This window comes from Polistes canadensis, unplaced genomic scaffold (genome assembly GCF_001313835.1).
Source record: "Polistes canadensis isolate GaletaPanama2010 unplaced genomic scaffold, ASM131383v1 scaffold_259, whole genome shotgun sequence".
Taxonomy (NCBI): Eukaryota; Metazoa; Arthropoda; class Insecta; order Hymenoptera; family Vespidae; genus Polistes; species Polistes canadensis.
In genome coordinates, this window is record NW_014569806.1 from 41,763 (window position 1) to 61,331 (window position 19,569).

At 38.7% G+C, this 19,569-nt stretch overlaps 1 protein-coding gene across 1 annotated transcript in view; it reads right to left on the minus strand.

The window, feature by feature from the left end:
- The window catches only part of LOC106790776, a 99,415-nt gene that overhangs the window by 32,922 nt on the left and 46,924 nt on the right, over positions 1-19,569 (minus strand). Inside the window, exons 3-6 of the mRNA XM_014755925.1 lie at positions 12,420-12,655; positions 10,854-11,083; positions 9,992-10,293; positions 9,496-9,776 (exon numbers count right to left, since the gene is read on the minus strand). Of these exons, the coding sequence (XP_014611411.1) occupies positions 9,496-9,776; positions 9,992-10,293; positions 10,854-11,083; positions 12,420-12,655 (1,049 nt within the window). The remainder of the gene's footprint in view (positions 1-9,495; positions 9,777-9,991; positions 10,294-10,853; positions 11,084-12,419; positions 12,656-19,569) is intronic.

Below are 19,569 nucleotides of genomic sequence, written 5' to 3' on the forward strand. Positions count from 1 at the left end.
GAGCCAATCCAAGGAGAAAAATCTAAGGAGAAGATTGTGCTTGCAATAAACGCGAGCGTGCAAGATCTTTTCTTCCCGAAGGAGAAAGAGGAGAACAACGTTTCGTGCCGAGAGAAGATTTCTCTGAGTGTTGGCAAAAGAAGAAGAAGAAGAAGAAGAAGAAGAAGGAAAAGAAGAAGCAGAGCGATGACGTAAGTTCTAGCAACCTAGATCTGTCAACGAGGAAGGATCACGGATGACCTCGCACACCAACAAATGACGAAAATGGAAAGAGAACGAAGTTTGAAGTTACTCTATCTCTCACTATTTCTAACAAACGAATATATTCATCTATAATAATAATTTAGAAATGAATCATATTTCAACATTTATCGTTAGAAAAATTCGTACGGAATTAAAAGAAAAAATATTTAAAAATATAAAAACTTTGGCTTAGAATATTTTTCAAGTATTCAATCTTCCAAGCAGTCCCATAATATGACTCGCAAACAATAAAAATAATATATTCTAACCGATAAAAAAAATTCAAACGAAAAGATAAATTAGTATTTCGTTAACGACGTCGCGCAATATATTTCTTTCAACGGCGTAGAAAACTTTGTTTAAGAGATATTTTGTTTTTTCGTTAGTTGTTATTTGAAACTCTAGTTTTGTCGAACTGTCGAAGCGAATCGAATTAAAGAACGAAGCACGATTTTCTCTCCCTCAGAATCGATATTCGATAGGTCGCGGAGCAGGAGAAGATTGCGCAATTAAATAGTTTCGTAATAGCTAGGATGGCAAATACAGAATAAGAGAGTGTCTTTTACTCTATCGCAGTGACTTTTGAAAAGACGTGGTGCGAAACATCTTGAGGAAAGAGATGAAGAGAAATAGAAATAGAAATAGAAATAGAAATAGAAAGAGAAAGAGAAATAGAGAAAGAAAGAGAAAAAGAGAGAAAAGAGAAAGACCACCGGTGCAGTTGATCGTCGCACGTCGTTTCACGATTCCAGGCCTCATCTTCGCGCAATCATCTCCTCAAAGCGGTACGTGCGCCGCGCCAGCTTTCGTAATCATCCTTAAATGATAACGAGATACGTGTGTAGAACCGGCCCGTGTGTAGTCTAACTTGTTCCGTGGAAAATAGCAAAAAGGATGCGTGTGCCGCCGCGTCATACTGATATAAGAGACAAGGAAAGAGATATAGAATATGATATTTGTCTCTTCTTTTTAATAAGACAGACGGAGTCAAGAGAAATATAGGCCAGCCAAAAAGAGGCAAACTTCTATTTGCTTCCGTTGAATCGAAGGGTGCTAATTTTTTTGCAATTTTCTCGCATAGCGTCTTGATTTTGTAGAACCGTTCAAGAATAATCCGCTTGTGAAAATTCGCGATGAGTAATCGTATCGTACTTTAGAATATCGAATAAAATAGATATTATATATTATGTGTATGCTGGATAATATTGTAAAAGTTTTCGCGGTGATACTAATAGCGGTTGGCACGTTGATCGTGCGTAAAATCAAACCAGTCTCGAGGTGAACCTGTTGCCGTACGAAACGTCAGGGATAGGAGAAAGAATAAGATAAATAAAATAAGAGAGAGAGAGAGAGAGAGAGAGAGAGAGAGAGAGAGAGAGAGAGAGAGAGAGAGAGATGAACGATAAACTTGAAAGTAGATGTGGAATCTTGCCCGCGGTGTAATTAAGCATTGACCTATAACGAGCTATAATTAGTCATAGCCTAACGAGCACTGTATAGGATCGATATATCGAATCGCCGCAATTACGAAGACACCCACGCTGATCTTTCATTTCTAATACCGAACGACTCTAACATGGGATTTAATAAACCACGATTTAATCCGATCTTTCATGAATAAGGAATTGATTCGCATCTAGATGTACCTATCGTACTGAATAAAGACGATCTCGATGTAAGAAGAGTCGTAAGGTCCCCTGATCGAGGACGTCCGATCGATCTATCGAATAAACTTCAAGATCAGTAAATAAAAGCGTGAGTAGTAAGACAAAACAGTGAAGGAGGGAAGGAAAGGGTTTGTTTCAAGAATTATCTGAATCTAACGATAAAGTCAATTCGATTACTCCAGAACATTTAAAATGAACGTGTTCAAACCGGAAGAAAGATAGAGGTATATATATATATCTAGACGATTGAACGACAACGAGGACGTTTCTAAAGAAGGATAACGAGAATTACTACTAAAGACGCTAAGACGGAGACGATCAAACGGATTGTAGAAAATCTTCCTCGTGGTTGTTGTGTTCGATAAAATCGTCGTTAACGTGTCCCTTCATATATGGCAGGATAGCTGGCTGGCTGGCTAGCTAGCTGGCTAGCTAGCTCGCAGTTGCTCCTTTCTTTCCTTTTCGTCACGTCACAATGTCCATGAGAGATAGTACGTATTTATATAGCGTATACAAGCGACTCCAATTGGCCTCTTCTCGACGTTAGCTTATCCACGATACAACTCGGATATATCGATGTCCGGCAAGGATCTCTACTTCGAGTACGTAGCAAATGCGACCTACGTATAAACGTACTTAAGTACGTCCCGATCGCGTTCCACGATAGTAAGAACACGAAAAGGATAAGGAAAAAACGTCAGAAACTATGACGATTAGAGAACGATACCATCGCTGAAAAGGGATCCCTACACGTTCCGTTAATAGGTACGACAAGATAACGAGCGGGATGGGGAGATGATCGTTCGATGTTTTTCCAACTACCTTCGACCCTTTCGCTAACACCAATGCCATCAAGACTACCATCACGACAACTATATAGAATACTTATACTACACACCTATGTAACTTGACACAACATATATATCTACATATGTTTGTATCTATACACACATATATGCATTCGACGGAGATAGAGATCACGTTATCTTTGAAAAAAAAAAAAGAAAAACTGAACTTCTTTATATCGAGTACCCCTCTTTCATACCTTTATAAAGGTAATATAAATGCATATTATATATAGGTTTCCTTAATGAATCGTCGTCGTCGTCGATCAAGCCCGCCACCACGACTGCTGATTATTTCGATTGCGAAAGAAAGTTATTTCAAAAGGTGGAACGTAAAATAAAGCGATCGGCTATCTCGAATCGCCGCGATAAATCCGTCCGTCCAATCTATCCATCTGTCTGCCGAGATAGATGTAGCCGAGGCACGCGTGTATCTATGTTAGTACTTACCTATCTAAGAACATGGGTATAGAAGTTTCGTACGCGGGAGAAAGCGTTAACCTAAGCACGTGGCCCGCGTCGGACTAATTAACGTTCCGGTGATTAGGCGGTACGCCGTTTACCACACGTGTCCGTGTCCGTTACATGTCGATCGTTCGAATCATGGGGAATCCGTGCAAACCATCTCTCTCTCTCTCTCTCTTTCTCTTTCATTTTTCACGCAAAGTTGTTCTTTCGACGCAGTTCCGAACGATAACACGTCGACTTTCTAACTTGTGATTTGCATGCGGGCCCGAGGCAACTCGAATCGGCTTATCGACTACTCGATAAAGACATATATATGTATGTATATGCACATATATATACCAGATTAAATATTTAACGACTCTACGTGCCTTTGCAACATATTCTTTTCTTTTCTTTTTTTATTTTATTTTATTTTATCCGCGAAACATGCGGAACTCGCTTCGATCGAGCTTTACAAGCGACACGATGTAAGTAGTATTTACACGGTACAACTTCGGAATGTTTGGAACGAGATGAAATACGAATTGTATGTATTATAAAATAGTGATACGAATGAATTTATATTGGAATGTTATTTTTCTATTAATTTTTTTTGTTTAATAAGATTATTTTTGCATTGTCCTAAAATATAAATAGAAAATATATATATATATTGTTCAAATATACCAATTTTTTCAATATTTACGGGCAAAGAAATCTTTGCGAGAATCGAATGATTCAATTTGGCAAATTAATACGAAAATTCATGGTGACTCTAATTGGACACGATAATTACCGGCATAAAATCGTTATCGCGATACTAATTAGTCAAAGTGTAGTTAGAACGCTGATGATTAAACGACTCGAGTATTTTCATAATGCGTATCGATTTCGATCGCTCACTGAAGGTAATTACCGGGATGCGAGATCGTGCGATCAGTACGGAGACAAATATTGGGAAATCAAGAATCATCCGATATATCTAACACTACCGATGAATAATCCTACCAAATAAGAGATCGAAATCTCTTCGGATTTCAAATAAAACTCGTGAAATCTCATAAATATTGTTTTTGAAAAAAAAATAAAAAGAATAATTTATTAATATAGCAAAGAGAAAAACACGAGATAATATAAGGGCCCCCTAACGTCACCAGTTACAAATGAAAATAATGAATATAATCAAAAACGAATAGACGTTCAATAAACAAACCGATGAAATTGAATAAAATGAAAATACAAAAGAAAAAATAAAGAAAAAAGATCAGAAAAACAAGAACCTTTTTCTCTTCTCTTTCTCTCTTGAATAAAAGGATTCCGGTTCTCGTTCGCATTAGCATCGTTCGACATGGCAGACAAGACTCTCGCCTGCCATAAAACAGAGTACCGATATACTCGATGGATATTATCGCCTATTAATGATTAATTGACCGGTGCTGGCAGGCACCTACGTGTGCACCAACTGAAAGAGAGGTGCTACACACCGCGTTAACTCCGCACCGAACGAGAGGTCATGTTCGGGGTTAGATCATGCTTTTGCGCGGCGAATCGTTAGAAAGTCTTCCTCTATATCGAACCAATGAAAGAAAAAGAGAAAGATATCTAGTCTGCGTAGTAGTAAGTCGCTCGGAAAAGATCCATCCATCGACGGATGGTTGGTTGGGTTCGTCTAGATTACGAAGGAATCGGCTGCTTCATCCAGTTCAACTCTTTTCTTCGAGCTCGTGAAAAGGAATTAGCCTACTCTCTCTCTCTCTTTCTTTCTTTCTTTCTTCGTCGTTAATTCCTTGGAAAAGTCTTACGTAAGTATAGGTATCTCTTGTTGTAACCGACGTTATATCTGGTGCAATGTATAAATTAAACGCTCTTTATCCCTAACATGTCGTTCACCAAACAGGGAAAACACGGTATAATCTTTCAAATTCCTCCTACATTTCAAGTAAGATTCTCTAAAGTTCTCAACAACCTCGTCATTCTTTTTTTTCTTCTTCTTCTTCTACTTCTTCTATTTCTTTTTATTTCCCGAGTGAAAATCTCGTTTCGTGGAATTTATCGAAAGCTTCTCGAACGATGAACTCTCTCCATGACCTTTTCTCGTAAACGCGTAACTCGGAAGACTTGAAACCTATGTTACTAATCATCCGGATGGAGGGATGGGAGAGGGGTTTCGGTAGAGATGGAATTTCTATCGTTGGGAAACAAACGGTGCAATCGTATAACTTGTATTTTATTTCTTTCTTTTTTTTCTTTAATGGTATAGTCAACTCTAACAGTTAGTACAATTTTATTTGAAGAAACGTTTTCTCAGAGTATAACGAAGGACGTTATACTCGAGTAAATCTCGATGAAACAGAAATAAAAAGAAGAAAAAGAAGAGGAAGGAAAAGAGAAGAAGAAGAAGAAGAAGGAAGGTATGGGGTTCGATGTCGCTAAGGATTTTTCCACGATAATGTTCGAACGACGTGACGAGGGACTACGGAGGGTCGTTAAAGGCCCGTTAAAATTAGAAAGACGTTACGTATCCCTTGATCTTTTCCCTCTTGCTGCTGCTCGAGAGCTTCAGGACATTATCTACTTTACCTCTTCTTATCCTTCTCTCCTTTCCTCTCTTTTACGGATTTCCAGTGTGACCTCTTCGACCAGTACCTACCCCGACAGAAGAAGCAAAAGAAGAAAAAGAAGGGAGAAGAGGAAGAGGAGGAGGAAGAGAAAGAGGAAGAGGAAGAGGAAGGAAGGTTTGCAGAAAGACAGGAGACAAAGTCAAAGAACAGTGATCTCTGAATAGACAAGGACGAGAAGAAAAAGACCGATAAAAGAAGGCCAAGCTAAAGAGAGAGACAAGAGGATCGAAGAAGCTTGCAAGATAGAAGAGCACGCGTGCGTGGGATGTCAGAGGACACACGAGAAGACACGAGACAGTTATCCTATCCTATCCTCTCCTGTAGTAAGCTTTGCCATCACGGAAGACCTATGTATGTTCTTCTCCAAGAGACCGATCTACATTCACGACTTTCTAACGATCTGAGAGAACGTGCCACAACGATAGATATAACTAGATAGATATATATATATATATAAATGTATATAACTAGATACTATAATAGTATACAAAAGAGATGTACACCTACATTTGTATACGTCTTTATATAGATACGATTTGCTTTTCAAATCACACCACCTTATTACTCTTTTTTTTCCCTTTTTACGAAGATAAAGATAAAGAATAAAAGAGAGAGAGAGAGAGAGAATGGAGCAGACGTGAGTTCATTTTACAGTGAATTACACCTACGCGTTCTCTTTTCTTCGTTTGGGTTTAACTTTAAAAGACGAAACTTTTACTTTTCGTCCGTTCGTTCATTTGTTCGTTTCTAATTGCGTCATGCGATCGTCTTAGGAATAAAACCAATGGAAAGATAGTAAAAGAAAGAAAGAAAGGAAGAAGGATAGAGAATGAGAAGGCGCGCACGCCAACGAAGCTAGCATAGAGTCGCTAGATCACCGAGAAAATGAGAAGGTATCCGGTAACCCGATGTCGGATCGATAGATTAGTTTCTCTTAAGCGGCTGTTATTAGTCTGCTAAGATTCATTCCTGTAGATAAGTATCCGCGCACATCTCGCTACTGCTCGTTCTTCTTCGAATGGAGTTAGGAAAGGTTGCCGATGATTATTAACGATCACGGCAATGTCGACGACCGAGTTCTTCACTTCCTCGTCCCTCTTATTTGCAAGGTCAAACTTATAAGGAATTCCTTTCTAAATTCTATTTTTCTAATTATCATCAATTGAAGTAAATCTATCCACCGATTTACGAAGGGGTTACGTTGTTTATGATAAGTAATTATATATAGTTTTTATAACACTTTTATAATTTACTTAAAATTAGGATTAGACTTTATTATGTTAGAAATGAAAAAAGAAAAAAGAAAAGAAATGACATGAAAAGTTACATAGAAATGGAAAATGAAAATTTTAGATAGTTTATGTCATAGAGAAAGAGTCAAACAATAATTAGAATTATAAGAAATAATAAAAATTTTATTAGAAAAAAGTATAACAGCTAGAACTTAGACGAGTATGAGCACAATTACATACGTAATAGATATCGCAATAGAAAATATTGAAAAGATAATAATGATATAAATAAAAGATCAAACTATTAATTAAATAAATAACTGAATAAATTATGATTTGCTTTCGATTTATATGGTATTCTGAGGAGAAAGATCTTCCGTATAAATCGGGGGGGAGGATAAGCATATACATATGCATGAAAACTCGTTCACAGAGTATAATAACACCAGAATCGAAAAACAAATCTTTAATCTGATTGAAATAAAATTCCATTTTCTTTTTGTTACATTCGACGTAATCCTAAAGATCGTTACGTGATTGCAAAATGTCTAAGAAAAATGCGAATATCGTGGATGCCGCGTTAGAGACTGGAAAGTGACGATTGTAACAAAAAAAAAAAACGAACGATAACAAAAAGTAAGAGAAAAAAAAAATTGTGACGAAACGAGCGTAAATTTTCTCTCGCGAAGGAATCAATTTCATTTTCCCATCTCGTTTTATTCCTCCATCTCTCTCTCACACACACACACACACAAACTCTTTCTCTCTTTCTTTCTTTCTCTCTTCTAACGTGAAATACGGTTGCGATACTCGTAGATCTTCATTGCTCAGTAAATAAATCGTAAGGCATAATCGTTAAGCACCATTTGGCGCGTCATATCGCGCTGCGATATTAATTACCTCGGTTGCCAGCTCACGGTGAGTATTTCACGCCACGCGAGTATCCTTCGCGAAAGAGAAAAGCCCGAAGAACTATCTGCACGCGCACGTTGCAACCGTTTCTTCGGTGTCTTCAAGAGGAACAACAAGAATAAGAAGAAGAAGAAGAAGGAGAAGAAGAAGAAGAACCGATAAGGATCGATGCTATAATTCGAGTGAATCTACGTAAAGGATCGTGCTCTCACCGTCGTCGATTCGTTCCGCGGTATCCTTTTATGGGGATAAGGATCGGTGCCATAATTTCGAGAAGATCCGTCTCACTTTCTCTCTCTCTCTCTTTCTCTTTCTCTTTCGCGGTACCTTATTTGCCGAGGGAAAAAATCGAACTCCAGGAACTCCAGAAGTTTACTTCTTTCTGTCTCGAAAAAATAAAAAGTAGAATAAGATGAAGAAAAAGAGAATTCTTAAAGGCATAAAGTACCAGTATTATAATCACATTGGAGCCCTTGTCATTGTCCGAATCGGTTCAAGGGAAAATGATCGAAATACTCGAGGACCCTCTCTCTATCCTTCTCTCTCTACCCTTCTCTTTCTCTCTGTTCATCTTCGATTACGTTTCCAGTGAGCGTGTCATGAATATGCATGCCAAGTGCGCTCGCGCAAAAATTCACGGCCTTGACAGTCTGACGTTTCGAAGAGCGTAACCATAAACGAGACCTAACGATAGGCCGAGGATAATCGAATCTGACAGGATGCAAGAGAGATCGTCAGTATTTATCTCTCTCTCTTTTTTTCTTCTTTTATATTTTTGTTGTAAAAGAATCCTCTTCTACTGTAGAGTCGGTGTTAAATTATTTCTGAAAAATGGCGCATCTCGTTTATTCGCGATACCGAATGATCCCTTTTATAAAATCAGATTCGAGCAATAAGTGTTATCGCGAAAAGAAATCGTACTTTCGATTGAAACTGTTCTTTGCTAAAGAAGATAGAGAAAAAGAGAGAAAAGGAAAAGCGATTGCAACGCTTTTGAACGCTGGATGAATTTCACCGGCGGGTAAGAGAGTGGCGGAGCAAAGGGAGGTAAGGGAGAAAGTGTGGAGATGGGAAGAGGGGTGGAGAGGGTCGATCTACTAGCTTCGAGGGGTCATTATAGAGTTCTCCTTAGCTGGCACGCGGCCTCCTCTTCCCGACTGTCCGGATTGACTGATGTCGGGTCATTCGCCAGCCTTCTACAGATCTCACAGTTGCCTCACCTGACGACGTAGGAGTTAAATAGAAGAACGAAAACAGCTTCGGAGAATATTGCGCGATGCGTCGTTACGAGAGCGACTTTCAAAAGCAATTAAAACTATTCCCGGCATGCCGGGAGAGAAAAGAAACAACAACGAACAAAACAAGAAAAAAAGAAATAGAAAGATAAAGAGAAAGAGAATAAGTAAAGTAGCATAACTAGTCGAACTCTTCTCCTCTTACTTCTTCTTATTCTTATTCTCGTGAATTCTTTAATCCGTATCAAGAGAGACTCGTTAGATTGAAGGATGTTAGAAAAGGTGAAACTTACCTGAGCGTACTCCGCACAAGTGTCGATCGAGGAGACGTAATTGACGACGTCTTCAATGGTCCAACGATTAACCGCTTGTCCATCTCCGCACGGCATGTGCCCGCACAAAGAAGGACATCTGATGGGTGGCGGCGTGCTCGGACCAGGTGGGATTGCTTTCGGTTTCGGAGATATACTCCCTGATCTTCTCGTTTCTGTTTTTTGCCTTTTACGAGGTGCAAATCCTCCTGGCGTTGAGAGATCCAAAGGACTCGTCACTCCCGCGTCACGTTTATTTGCACCTGTGGGATTTCATGATAATAGATTTTTCTTTCTTTCTTTTCTTCTTTTTATTACGACAATGCGATAACAGAAAGGATTATTATTACTTTTTGTTTGCTTTTTATTTGTTTCGAAAACGAAAAATTCTATACATAATTACGCGTATTATTTTATTATCTCATCAGACAGAGATAAATATCTTAATTTTGTTTGTAATTAGAATATTCGTGGTCACCTTTGAGATAAGTTTCGAGTTCGGCTGCGTTCTGAGCCGCGTTAGCCGTTCGCACCATGTGCAAGAGTGCTTGCGTCGATGACATATCGAGCATAGGTGGAAACACTGGGTTCCCGAAGATGCTGTCCTGTTTCTGTTCCTTGGGATCCTTGTTGGAGAGTGGTGAGGTGGTTTGAACGGTGGTTGGTTGTGGCGCGCCAAGCGGGGCCATTAGACCGACGAACGGCGTGGCTGCGGTCTTGAACGCAGGAAACCTGGGATCCAAACCAGGAGGATAGCCGTTCCTTAGAGTACTGAAGTAACTGAGACCAACAAAAATATAAGATTACTGATAAATATTTCACGATCAAAGCTATGCCTCTCACTTTTTCTTCCTCTTATAAATATTCTAATTAGAAACAACGACAAAAAAAAAGAATTACTCAACTTCGCATAAACATTAAATCAAGCTATTAATTAATATTTAACAAGTTTCGAGGTAAAAGAACAAGAAATTATTTGGGATATCTCACATATACATCTGAAGAAGAAGAAGAATTTTTAATGCAATCGACAAAATAGCACGTGGAGTTATTGATTAGGTGTAAATATTAATTAAGTACCATTTAAAAATAAAATATGCTAGTCCAGTCATCTTGCTTATTAATAATTTTGGTTATTATTAATTCTCAAATGTGTTTCATAACTTTTTTTATTTGATATTTAAAAAAAGAGTTATAAATAAAATCTAACGCGACGAATATTATTAATTTCTACAATTTAATATTCACCTAGTCATCATTTTCTTCCAGGAAATATAATATTAATAGGAATCGCAAAACTAAATGAAATTACATCGGACATTATCGATAAATAAACTTACTCGTTAGGGTTGGCGTTGTTGTACTTGGCGGCTAGGCTTCTCATAAAATCGCTGCAGTTTCGTCCCATCATCTGCTCCATGTGCTTGAGATGATGCGGCGGTTGTGGTGGCCCTTCGGGTCCACCGAGGGAAGTTGCATTTGGCGGCGTGCCTGGATGACTCGACGAAGACGGCGTTACGCTTCTAGACGAGGTCGAATTATTGTCGGGCGTGAGTCGTTCAGTTTTAACCTGAAATTGTACGATGGGAACAGTTCAAATCAAAGAAGAGTGGGGAACTTGTCGGAGTTATCTCATTTTTATGCGTCCTCGATCGGAAAACCCGTACTACGTTTAACCACGTTTTCACTCGCGGTCTCTCTCTCTCTCTAATGTAAGATAAGAAGTAATACGAACTAGCAGGAAATATCTCGGTCGCATTAATTCCCCGAGAACAGATTGCATCCGAGATATGGTAATGAAGGCAACGCGTGGCACAAGAGTTGACTCCTTCGCAGCTAGAACGCTACTGGTAACCACGTGACACTGAGAAGAACGAGACTCGATTGGCGGTAAAATGGGTTCTCCCTAAGGAGAACAACCACCTTAAATCTCTTTCTCACCTTGCGAGACATCGACTTCTTTTACTATAAGTAAAACTCGAACAAAAAATACAACGAGAGAGAGAGATAATGAAAAGTATAATTATAAGGAAAAAGTCGATCACTATACTTTTTTAAAATAATCATCGATTTTTGTCGTATTTTTATCTGTTTTTTTTCAAACGTTTACAAAAGCGTCAAACGTAAACTTATGTGTGTGTGTCAACGAAAAAATGACACTGCACTTTCAGACGAGTGACATCGTCCATATATATACGAGAATCGGTCGACCGGTCAGAAATTTCGAACGGGACTCTTCAAGTACAGGTGTACAGTGGCTACCGGTCAAAGGATAAGAGAGAGTTCTCTTTATTTCTTTATTTTTCTCTTTCTTTTTCTCTCTCTTTCTCTTTCTCTTACTTTTTCTATGCTCCTACGTCACAACGCAAAGAAAATCTCTCGAAACTCTCACACGTGTTCAACGAGCGCTGCTACGGGAGGACCGATCAAACACTCGAAACGGTTCCACCGCTGATTTTTATTTCGAAAATTCGTACAGTCCTGGGCCCCAACTCCTTCTTCCTTTTTTCTGTATTTGCTCAAACGCCTCGAACTCTCCACAAAGAAATTTGAAAGAGAATAAAAATAAGACACCGACACGCTATGCGTAATCTTCGTATATATCGATAATTCTATTTACGCGTCTCAAAAACCTATCGACTAAAAAAATGTTAATTTTGAAAATGAACAGAAAAGTAAAAAAAGAAAGAAAAAGAAAAAATTGGTAAATATAATTAACGCGTGTAATTTTTTTCGATGTTGTTCTTTCTTTCCTCCACGAACCATACGAATTTTAATATTCAATTCGAGTTAATACGAGTTATGACGCAAGTATTATATTTAGTTTTCGTCATTAAAGGGGGGTCATTCAAGCGAATGTATTATAATTCATGAGAGAGAATAAAAAAAGTAAATAAAAAACTTACTTGAGCGGTATCGAGACCATTCTGATTTTGACGTCTTCTACCTCTTGGAGGCCTGCTAGTTGCCGAACCCGAAAGGTGGGCGTCCTGGGGGCTTCCGCCCCTGCCGTCGACCGCTGTGTTCGCGGCCAGGGTGGTCTCCTCGTTCTCTTCTGTGTGCGTTCCTAAATCCGCTGCTTCTCCACGATCGCCACCACGAGATCCGGTACCCGTGGACGCGTTCTCACCAGACGCTTCACCTGAAACGCAATTTCCAATAAACACACGCGTTAATTGGTCGAACGTTCAAAATCTATTTGTATTCGGTAAATTGATATTACAAGTAAAATAATTACAAAACTATTCTTAACCTTGTGTCGCGTTAAAACGTCTTTCGACATTGATCTAAGTATTTCGATGAAATACGTTGAATGAGAAGAGAGAGAGAATGAGGGGAGTAGGTAAACAAGGTAGGATGATAGTCGTGAAAGGGGACAGCAACGTTTATACCGATGACTTTACCGGCACTAGGTTTTCTCTAAAACGACAAAAAAAATAAAAGAAAAAAAAAAGATAGGAAGAAGAGAGATTTACGTTCAATAAATGGACCCGTCTCGGCACCATTATCTTCTTCCTCGATCGCAGAAGCGTATCTACACGGTGAACGAGGAGAAGCTGAGAAAAGGTGTGAGCAGGTGGGAGGAGGAGGAGGAGGAGGAGGAGGAAGCAACGAGTACGACGACTACTCAACAGGGTCACTGTCCCATCCTGGCTACCAAAAATATCCAATAAATTCTTGTCATCGTTAAACGCTTGGAATTTTATGGAGGCAGTAACTCGTCCGCACCGCCGAATTTGCTGTCCGATAAAATCGAGCGTACTGCCGATGCCGACGCCGTTCAGTTGCTGCTACTCTTCTTCTTCCTCTTCTTCTACTTTTGCTTCTGCTTCTCCTTCTTCTTCTTCTTCATCTTCTCTCTACTTCATCTTTTTCTCTACTTTGCCGCGTTCGCACGGATACGCCAGGGATCTCGTATCTTTCCATTACTCTTTTTTCATTTCTTCCCGGTCTCCTCGTCCCAACTTCAATTCAAACTTAACTTACCATCACTCGAGAATGTCATCCTCATTTCAAAAAGGATAATGCATTTTCTTCGAAGTGTCCATTATTCGGATTCTTTTTCCCCTTCTCTTTTTTGCATTTTAAACAAGCAGATTATCTTATCGGAAGATTAATTATTCATTATGCATAGGTATATTTTTATATAATAGTATGTATAACTTAAGCTGAGACATTAACAAATTTATATTTGAATAAAATTATCGAAATAAATTATTCGATAAATCAGAAGCACGATGTCATAAGAAATAACAGGTATGGGTCATCGTCCGATCGTAAAACACACGACGCGTTTAATTAAGATGCTACGATCCAATCAGCAAACTATTCGAGAAAACAATTTCGACACGTGATTAGAATCATTCTACGATACAAATCTTTACGCACAAATCGTTTACATTTTCATATCGAATATTTACTTTTATGGCATTAGGGTGACACCTTTCGAACTATTAATTTCGTACGCTACTCATCATTCTCGTAACATTTTTTCATTATTCATAAGAATTCTATTAAACGATACACGTCGTAAGTAAAAAGCATCGCGTTGTTTTATTTTTTTATTCATAATATAACGCGTCGGATTTGACATAATTATTACCAGAATTGTAATTTTCTTTAAAACTATGATCTCTCTTCCGAATTATTTATTACAAAAAAATTATATAATATTGACTATTAATTATGTTGCAATTGAAATTATTGTATCGGGTCGTCTCAAGAATTTGTTGCTTTCTCTCAACAAGTTTTACATGCACAATATTTTTCACATTTAGTTATATATATAAATATAATAATTTTTCTAAACAGTTCGCGAGATTGCCATTAGGTTGGGTTGAAAACTTGACGAAAGAAAATCTGATGAAATTTTGGTTTTAAATAAAAATGAAAAAACAAATTGTCTCTACATCATTTTCTAAGATTAACAATTGGTTGAAAATTTGAAAAGGAAGAAAATATATTTCTGGAATATCTTCTTGCGTACTCTTCCGGGAGAATCGTTTAGTAATCTACAACAACGGGAGAAAAGTTTTACGAGCGCGGTAGCATGTCGGAGGCACGTACGACAAATATCGTAACTGGAATGCAAAACTTTGCTAGTCGTCGTCAAAGAGTAAAGCCCCATTGTTTGAAAACCGTTGGCCATTCAGTTGTTATTCCTTTGACTGTTCTTTTTCTTTTTTTCTTCTACTACTTCTTCTTCAACGATGAGCTTCAAAACCGAACGATAAAACGTTCGGGCTATCTATATTTCTAGTCGCGTTCCTCAAACTCAGTATTTTCCATGGTCTATCACACGGGCAACGTCAAAGGAAAATATTGTCAGCAATAATTTCCGTTTGAATAGTTCGTGTTTACGGACTTTGTTCGTTTGTTTTCTAAAAAGTAACGTCGTCGTTCTAAAAGTTTTTTCTTACTATCTATTCACATATACATTAAAAAGTCCTAGAAAACGTCGACGAGTTTTATACTACCTTTTTTTTTTATGTTTAAATAGAATTTATCCAAATGATTATTTATTAACATTAAATATCTTCTTACGTTTACATTTTTATCAAGAGAGATTCTTATATATCAAATAATAATTTAAGATATTATTAAATCGACCAACTTTGTCAATATTTTTTACGAAATAATACCAACGATTAGGATAATTTTAAAAGAAACAAAACCACGGGAGATGGATCCTTGGAGAAAGAAAGAAAGAAAGAAAGATACTCGTTCCTCGAGTATTCTCATCCAACGACGTGCGTTTCGGTTCGTTCGTTTTAACACGTCGTTACGATATTTTACACTTCGACACGGTGTTCTGTCCACACCGTGAAACAAGAAAAAGAGAAGTCAAAGAATGAAAAGAAAAGAAAAGAAAAGAAACGAAAAAAAAAGAATACGAAAAAGTACATACTATACATACATGTGCATACGTACATGTGTATACGTCCTACGATACCTTGGCAAATTTTTATTCTTTTCTTTTCTTTCGATTACGGATTGTCAATCAAACTTGAATATTGGCAAGCATCGTATATCAAGGGAAGAACAAAGTCAAACAGAGGCGTTAAAAGGCAAACGACGAATTCCCTGGCAATAATTATCTTTTTGAATGTGTACGCGTGCCTGTCCTGTCCTTCTCATTCGTTCATTTCATTTATTTTTTTTTCTTCTTCTTCTTCTTCTTCAAGAATATAACAGCTGTTACACGAGAGTCAGAAAAATGACGGTGCTTGGTACACCATATGAGAAATAGCGTATCGTTGTGTTACTAAAGTCTTGTAACAAAATGGGTAAGAAGAGAAAGATAAAGATAGAAAGAAAGAAAAAGATTGAGAAAGAGAGAGAGAAGTAAAAGAGAATATACCGAAGCGAAACACTCATAAGCCGATACAGTCGCCTGAGCATAAATTATCTCGCGACTTTGCTTGCTAAAACGAATTGACCTTAGAGGTTAGGAATAGAGTGGCGCGCGACAGGAATAAAGATGGCACCGCGTCTCTGGGTCGACGTTAATTATCTCGCCGCATTTAAAAGCCGCTTTCGTCGAATTCCAGCGCGAATCTTCTTCCGTGTCTCTCTGGTTTGTACCATTTCAAGAAGAAGAAGAAGAAGAAGAAGGGGGTAAAAAAAAGAAACAAAACAAAATATAAAAGAGAGGGAAATAAGAGGTAAGGATGAGTTGGGGCGGTAGTAGTAGGTACCTATCAGAAAAATTGCAATCAAGTATCTGTCAAAGTTATGAATGACGCGTCGTCGTCGTTGTCGGTCTGTCAAAATGCATGCCGATGAACGTTAACTCAACGGTTCCTTCGTGACCGTGCATGTGAAATATTTTCGAAAGACACTTCCGGATATGTTCGAAAGCCGATGACCTGGCTATTATTTTTCTTTTTGTTTTTTTTTTTCATTATGCCCATCCTGTTGCGCAGGGAATAATTATTGTCTAACTGGTATGAGAAAGACAATCATTTACGAGTTAAATACCTAGTATTCGATATTCCTTTCTTTAAAACTTCTTAACAAGACAGCGATCAATCTCACGAGTTTTGATCGATACGGTAGGTACCTCTTAGGGCCTACGAAAAGCGGATGCGGGTGTGCATACGTGTTACCTACTTCCTTCAAGTATTATGCCGCCGGCCTCCACAAGGCTGCTTCTGTTGCTTTTGCCTTTTCTTTCTCTGGGATACACAAACACACGCGCGCGCGAGCACACCTGTACTCATGCATCCACATCCGGGGTTGCTTGCCTCGCGGTTCTTAATGAACGATAAATTGAGTTCTACGCGTCGCATGATGCAATCGCCGTGTAAACCGTCATTATAGGTTCCCGGAGTAAGGAAGAGCCATTATTTTCTTTTACGCGCTTCCATCATCTTTCTTTCTTACTCTTTTACTCTTTCATTTGACTCTTTTATCCTTTTCCTCTTTCGAGGAATCCTCTACGAGATCCGTTTCTGAATGAACCAACCACCATACGATCCGAGCTGGAAACTGGACGATTCTGAATATGGATACTCCCGCTCACATCTCGAACCATTGCTGCCAGTCCAGCAACTGGATTCGCGTGTGTCTTTCTTCTTCTACTAACTCCGCAAAAGGGTTTATCGAGGTGTTCATTCAATGATCGAGACTCGCTCACGTCTATTCCAAACGTTTCTTCTTCTCGCTTGACTACGAGAAATAGTTAGTTTCGTTGAAAATTTCAACTGGCACGTCAATACGGTGCGTGTTCATTTATGTATAGAATTATTTATAATTGTAATCACGAATATTATAAAAAGTGTGTCAAAGAAAAATAATGTGACATTGTACAGTTGCGATTGATAAAGAATTGTTGACACAGGACATCATCTCTTCTTCTTATTTCTATTCTTCTATACATTAAATGATCTTTTCGATAGAAAATCAAATAAATAATATCAACTTTTCGGTCTTTGTCTTAACTCTTTTCTTTTACCGCAAGGTTTTGTCGATAACACGGACAAATGGACAATGATAATCGTCGGTGTACACCGTAACGACCTTCAAAGGCCACGAAGTGGAGAAAGAACATAGAGAGAAAGAAAATGGAAAGCAGAATGAAGAATTCAACGTCGTTGTAACGTTAACACGATCAACGCAAAACATCGGATACAACAGATGGTAGAAACGGCAACGACAACAACGACAACGACAACGACAACTCGAGACGAAGATGTCGTCGTCGTCGTCGTTTTTGGATTCGTTGTTGGTAGTAAATCCTCTTGAGCTAGGGTAGAGAAAAGAAAAGAATGTGACGGTGAACGGGTGGACAGAGGGACGGAAGGGGGATGAAAAAGTAGTTTGGTAAGAGGGGATAGAGAGAGAGAAGTCTTGAGCGTGCCCATTAAAGTGGGTTATGCCCATTTCAAGTGGAAAATCATAAGCACCGCAAATACGCCGTTATTACTATAGACGCGCCACACGAGCTCGCCACTTTGTAATCATGACTAATGCATAATGCAGTAGCCGCTCTGCTCCTTCGCCGCGTATTCTACGTACCTACGTACTACGTACATATGCGGATACGTTTATGTAAATATGTTCTCTCTCTCTACGAGTCTACCTGCGGGACCTCTTCTTCTTCTTCTTCTTATTCTTCTTTTTCTTCAACTATCACTACTACTACAACCACTATTACTACTACTACTACGAGAATACAACTGGTGTGTTCTATGGTAGACCGTTTCGTTGATTGTACCCTCTCCCCTTTCTCTCTTTTTCTCTTTTCTTCTTTCTTTTTTCCTCTGTCATCGCATACCCAATGATCGTAGATGACGTTTTCATGAAAATACTTCTCTGAAAATGTACTTACTTATTTTTTGTTTCAGCCATTGCTAATATTTTTAGATTTGCGCATAAAAATTGTACAAGAGTATTTTGTCGTAGATAGAAAATTTCTAGAAAAAGGATGAGAAAAATGTAAGTAGACGTACGAGAGCCAGACTCGGCCTTGGTCGTGCGGAGAATGCTCGAATCAGCTGTTTTCAAGCGATGGGAGGTCTCCCGCGGTACACAATGGCTGTCACGTGACGCGAAAGCGTTTATTAGCCGACACGAGTCTGGAGAAAAGTTTTAAGAGACGAAGATAGATATACGTTCGTGGATGGATGGACGGACAGCTAGATGGATATAGTACTGGATAGAAATAAGAGTGTAGGGTGACTGAGCGAGTAAATGATAGAAAGAAAACTAAAGAGAGCAAGAGAGAGAGAGAGAAGAGAAGATAAGGTGGCGATTTATAGCCAACCAGAGTTTAGATCAAACGACGTTAAACAGCTAACTTCGATCCTTACACACAACCACCACGACTACCACCACTGCTACGAATAATCAATCCCATGACGTATGGTCGATTGGTTCTTATTAGGAGGCCGAGCATGTTCGACTTTACGTAGGAACGCGCCAACGCATTCCTGCAACTAATTAGCTCCCATTGTAAGTGTCGAGTCGCTCGAGGCGTCAACAGTGTCACGCATTGCTCCTCTTCGTTTACTATCTCTTTATCTCTCTCTCTCTCTCTCTCTCTCTATCTCTCTTTCTTACTCGTCCCTCTTTTACTCTTGTCCTCGAGTTCGACCTCCGTTTCCGGAGGCGAACCGCACACTGACCGTACTCGTTATGGTCGCAAACTGACGATGTTGACCGTCGTTGATCAAACGATGGCACGTCACAAGATCATCCGTTAAGGAGTTGTCGATCTATCTTATTGAAAAGGTCATGGAATGAAATGGCAGGAGTACTCTCGCAACGATTACTCTCTTTGAAATATATTTACACTTATTTGATATTCAATTAGTTGATTTTTTTCATTTTGCACGTTCGATGTTTCTATTTTTGTTGTCTGTACGTTTTTATTATTATTCGAAAAATGTTTTTGCATCTACGAGTATGCAGATCGAAAGTTTAGATACGCGAGTGCAGATTTTTGTTGTCGACCAATTCGAACCTCGATCACCTTCGGGAAATTATACGGCCCCCTTGTGCCAGACTATTTCCGTGAATTGATGTAAATTATTATATACGCGAACGCGTTTA